This window comes from Thecamonas trahens, assembly GCF_000142905.1.
Source record: "Thecamonas trahens ATCC 50062 unplaced genomic scaffold supercont1.5, whole genome shotgun sequence".
NCBI classification, from domain to species: Eukaryota; order Apusomonadida; family Apusomonadidae; genus Thecamonas; species Thecamonas trahens.
The window spans coordinates 451,019-455,772 of record NW_013657675.1 but is presented as its reverse complement, the minus strand read 5'-3'; the positions used below and the strand labels follow the sequence as shown (position 1 = coordinate 455,772).

The 4,754-nt window shown below is 62.3% G+C and overlaps 3 protein-coding genes across 3 annotated transcripts in view; all 3 read right to left on the bottom strand.

Annotated features, from left to right (window-relative positions):
- The window catches only part of AMSG_01351 (uncharacterized protein), a gene marked incomplete at both ends in the record, with an annotated part of 2,682 nt that extends 2,304 nt beyond the window's left edge, over window positions 1-378 (bottom strand). Inside the window, one exon of the mRNA XM_013906504.1 lies at window positions 184-378. Coding sequence (XP_013761958.1) covers window positions 184-378 — 195 coding nt within the window. The remainder of the gene's footprint in view (window positions 1-183) is intronic.
- Window positions 379-557: 179 nt separating this feature from the next.
- AMSG_01350 (uncharacterized protein) lies at window positions 558-2,015 on the bottom strand (the record flags this gene model as incomplete). The annotated part of the gene is made up of 1 exon (XM_013906503.1): window positions 558-2,015. One exon carries the CDS (start codon window positions 2,013-2,015, stop codon window positions 558-560), a length of 1,458 nt encoding a protein of 485 aa, XP_013761957.1.
- A 794-nt stretch (window positions 2,016-2,809) lies between these two features.
- On the bottom strand, window positions 2,810-4,678 carry AMSG_01349 (fumarate hydratase class I, aerobic). The gene has a single exon (XM_013906502.1). It carries the CDS (start codon window positions 4,254-4,256, stop codon window positions 2,916-2,918), a length of 1,341 nt encoding a protein of 446 aa, XP_013761956.1. The 5' UTR covers window positions 4,257-4,678; the 3' UTR covers window positions 2,810-2,915.
- Between the last annotated feature and the right edge of the window lie 76 nt (window positions 4,679-4,754).

Genomic DNA, 4,754 nt, shown 5'->3' with positions numbered 1-4,754 from the left:
CTGGATGCGCAAACCCTGCCCTCCCCTCCCCCCCCCTCGCCTCACCACCAGCCGTTCGCCAACAAAGAACGCTCTTCCTCTTTCGGCGCCTTCCCTCTCCTTCCCCCTCCCCCCCCCCCCGCCCCCCCGCCCCCCGCCTTCCCCAGCTCCCCTCCCCTCCTTTCCCTCTATCTGGTTACATACGTTCGGGTCGGTCTCGTTTGTAGCAGCCATGGTGGTCTTGCTTATGGGCACAAGTCGAATGGCTGGTCGACTCGGCCGGTCTCTGGGAGTTTGGTTGTCGCCGTGTCGCTGTCGTAATCGTTGTTTGTGTTGTGGCAACGGAATGGTTTCGTCGCTGTCAGATGGCCAGTCGCTGTCAGTTGGCGACCAAGTCATCTTGCCCGCCAGTTGCCGAGTCGATGGCTGTGGTAGTGGTGGGCCAGGAGTCTCACGGCTTGCAGTTACATTTGCATAAAGGCTGAGGGCAGTGCAAAGTACTACGCTCGCAGACGGCCAGGGCGCAGGACAGGGGGATGGCTTGCTGACTATCGATGCCGACAAGGATGCGCCTGGGACTACCTCGGATCAAACGACGCCGAAGAGATTGAGACAATCGACTCAAGTCCACCCATGGAGCTCGTGCTGAGAGCGTCATCGTGGAGAGCCTTGCAATCGCTTTCAAACTCGGATAAAATGACCTCGGCGACAGCGGCCTCGGCGGCAGACCAGATGAAGCGGACAAAGTCGTCGTCTGGCGGATGGGTGTCGTTCGTCTCTTGCGAGGTGTTGGAAAAGAGCGAGGCGTTCGACGAGTTGGACTTGGGCGAGAGCGGCTGCGAGCTGCGCAGCGGAAGTGGGATGAAGAACCACCGCTTGAAAAGCATCGACCGGGTGTAGAACATGATCGACGGGTGCGCGACCGAGATGGAGACCAGGATCTGCGTCTGCGCCGTCGAGGTCGACCACGGCGTGAGTGATGCCCAGTTGGTCGACGACTTGATGACCTCGTCGACGCATGCGCCAATGGGATCGAGCTCGCGGAACGACGGCGAGGTCAGCTGCGCCTGCGGCCGCAGCTCCATGACAGCCTTTTCAAACACAGCCTTGAACGGGAGCTCGGGATCAAAGAGGATGGTCTTGGCATGCTCTTCGAGGGTGGCAATCTGATACGTGATGTCGAGCATCTTGCGCGACCGGTATGTGAGGATGACATCCGGCGGCGTCGAGCTGCCGAGCGGCGCGACCGAGGCTGATGGGCCGGCGCGGGTGGCCTGCGACGCCTGCATCTGTTCCAGCTCGTTTTGGAGCTCTTCTGAGACGGCGTTGGGCGGCGTTGGGGCCGTCGTGTACTGCGGCCGCAGGTTTTTCTGCGAGAGCGGTGCCGACCAGCCGGCCACCACGTTGGACCAAAACGCAACAAGTGAGCGACGCGCGTCCTTGCGCCACTCCTTGCGGAGGATGTTGTAGTTGGTCGCCGGCGCGCCAGGATGCAGCCGCTTGTGCATCATGAAACTTTGGGCGAGCGCGTGCGAGACGTCTATCGCCCCGACAAACTGTCCGGTGCCCGCCGAGACCAGGAATGCCATTCGCAGGTTTGGCGGCATAACCTCGGTGTGGCTATCGGGTGTCTTGCGCGAGTGGATCCAAAACCGCGTCAGCTGGATGAGTACAAGGTTCGACGCCGATCTTGCCACGTCCGGTACAGACATGGAGGTTGTCGAACCTTCGTCCGATTCGATGAGTGACAAGTCTGCAGGCGTCGCCTGTCTCCACGACAGGACAAACGACTCGTACTTATCGGTCGGCGTTGCCTTGGTCAGCGCCGATGTCGGCTCTACGTCGGTCTCGCCGAGAATCTGCGCGCTGATGTTGTCGATCTCCTCTTCCGACATGACATAGTTGTGGCCGGCTCGGAGCGACGGCGGAGACTGGCCCAGGAGCCCGATTGAGAACCGGTGCGAGAGCTCGAGGACTCTGAATGCGCCTGTCGTTCCCCAGCGGAACTTGGGCTGTCCGATCGGATGTGTACGCATCGGCGACTTTTGCCCGCTGCGGCTTTTGCTAAAGGAGTTGACTGAGGTAGCCGAGACACCGCGCGGGGACGGCGAGGCAGTCGATAGCCGCGACGCGGGCTCGCTCGGGCCATCGAACGAGCTACCTGCTGGATGTCGCGATGAGTCTTGCGCAGAGAGCCAGTCGCGCCCTGGCGTCGACGGACCACCTGGAGTTGCCTGCCCAGAGTTACTTGCCTGCAGTGGTCTTCCAGACATCGAGCCTGAGCCTGTTGCCGTCTGGGAGGATATGACCGCCTTTCTTGGCGATGGTCGTTCACCAGCCGAAGAGCGTGATGAGCCACAGCCCATGATGTGAAGGATATGAGAGGTGGAAGCTGGAGTGAACGGAGCCAGGAGGAAGGGAAGGGTTTGGGAGGGAGGGGGGGGGGGAGGGGAGGGGAGGGAGGGACGGAGGGGGAGTGAAGGCAAGTCCTGCTACAGTGCAGGTCGTTGCTAACACGGACGGATGGAAAGGTGGGAGGAATGTCTCTCTCTCGCTTCTCTCTCTCTGTGTGTGAGAGTGTTTGTGGTGTCCGCGGCAAAAGAGCGGCTGGCTACGCGTGGGAGTCGAAGTGAGCGTACGTTGGTTTTCTGCCTGACAGTAACAAACGATTGAGGACCAATGATTGTGACAGGGTGAACGAAGGGTAAGTTTTTTTCATTGGCGACTTGGTCAAGTGACCTGCGGAAGTGGCGGAGGAGCTGGTGTGGCGAGGTGGCGCGGGGGGGGGGGGGAGGGGAGGGAGGGGGGGGGGGGGACAAACGCACACAGGGTGAGTTTGCTTATGGTACTTGTACCTGCACTGTAGTGTTGAGCAACATGGTTGGGGGAAAGTGATTTACCTCAAGCTTTGTCCAAGCTGCTGCTGAGGCCGGCGATTAGTCGGCGGCAGAGGCAGGAAGGTAGCGGGCGTAAAAGTCGTTGCCCTTGGCGTCGATGACGACAAAGGCCGGAAAGTCCTCGACCTCGATCTTCCACACGGCCTCCATGCCGAGCTCCTCAAAGTCGACGACCTCGATGGACTTGATGTTGTCGCGAGCGAGGAGGGCGGCGGGGCCGCCGATGGAGCCGAGGTACACGCCGCCGTGCTTCTTGCAGGCGCGGCGGGCGGCGGCGGAGCGGTTGCCCTTGGCGAGGGTGATGAACGAGCCGCCAGCGGCCATGAACGGGTCGAGGTACGGGTCGAGGCGGACCGATGAGGTCGGGCCAAGCGAGCCGACGTTGTACCCGTCGGGTGTCTTGGCCGGGCCGGCGTAGTAGATCGGGTAGTCGCGGAAGTAGTCCGGGAGTGGCGTGCCGGCCTCGAGCTGCTCCTTGATGCGTGCGTGCGCAATGTCACGGGCCACAATGAGGGTGCCCGAGAGCGAGAGCCGAGTCTTGACTGGGTACTCGCCGAGCTTGGCCCGGACCTTGTCCATGCCTTCGTTGAGGTTGATGGGCACGACCTCGTCGGCAAGGTCGGACTCGACAACCTCGGGGAGGTACTGCGCCGGATCGGTCTCGAGCTCCTCGATGAACACACCATCCTTGGTGATCTTGCCGAGCGCCTGGCGGTCAGCCGAGCACGAGACGCCGACACCGACCGGGCACGACGCGCCGTGACGCGGAAGCCGGATGACCCGCACGTCGTGGCAAAAGTACTTGCCGCCAAACTGGGCGCCGATGCCGGCCACCTGGGTCAGCTTGTGGATCTTGGCCTCCATCTCGACGTCGCGGAACGCACGCCCAGTCGCGTCACCCGTCGTCGGCAGCGAGTCCAGGTACTTGGCCGAGGCCAGCTTGACCGTCTTGAGGTTCATCTCCGCCGAGAGGCCGCCGATGACAAATGCAAGATGGTACGGTGGGCACGCCGTCGTCCCGATGCCCTTGAACTTCTCCTCAAGGAACGGAATGAGGGTCTCCTCGTTGAGCAGCGCCTTGGTCTGCTGGTAGAGAAACGTCTTGTTTGCCGAGCCACCGCCCTTGGCCATAAACATAAAGTTGTACTCGGCGCCACCGGTGGCAAAGATGTCGATCTGTGCCGGGAGGTTGTTGCCGGTGTTGGTCTCGGTGTACATGTCGAGCGGCGCAACCTGCGAGTACCGCAGGTTCGTCTCGGTGTACGTCTTGTACACGCCCTCGGAGAGCGCGGCCTCGTCGTTGCCGTCGGTGAGAACGTGCGAGCCACGCTTGCCCATCACAATGGCAGTCCCGGTGTCCTGGCACCCGGGCAGAACCATCCCGGCCGCCACGTTGGCGTTTTCAGCAGCTGCAGTGCCACAAACCGATCGTTGTCCGACGCCTCGGGATCGTCCAGGATCGAGCTCAGTTGCTTGAGGTGCGCCGGCCGGAGGAGATGGGCAATGTCGCGCATGCCCGTCGACGCCAGCAGAGTCAGCGCCTCGGGCGCCACACGCAGGCCCTCGCGTCCGTCCGGAAACGTCACGCTCTCCACACCCTCGGTCGTCACAAGCTTGTACGGTGTCTCGACAGGGTTCTCCGCCTGGAACAGCGCCGAGTACTCAAAAGCCTTGCCCCCCCGGCACGCGCCGTTGCCGCCGTCGCCAGTCCCCGCATCGCCGCGGCCACCGGCACTCGCGCCGCGCTCCGTGCTACGCCAAACATAGTGAAACAAGAGGCTGTGTTCCTTCAAAAAAGCAGAGAAGTGTCTGCCTGTCTATGCCAAGGTGGGTGGGTGGGTGGGTGGTGGTGGTGATGGTGGTGGGTGGGGGGGGGGG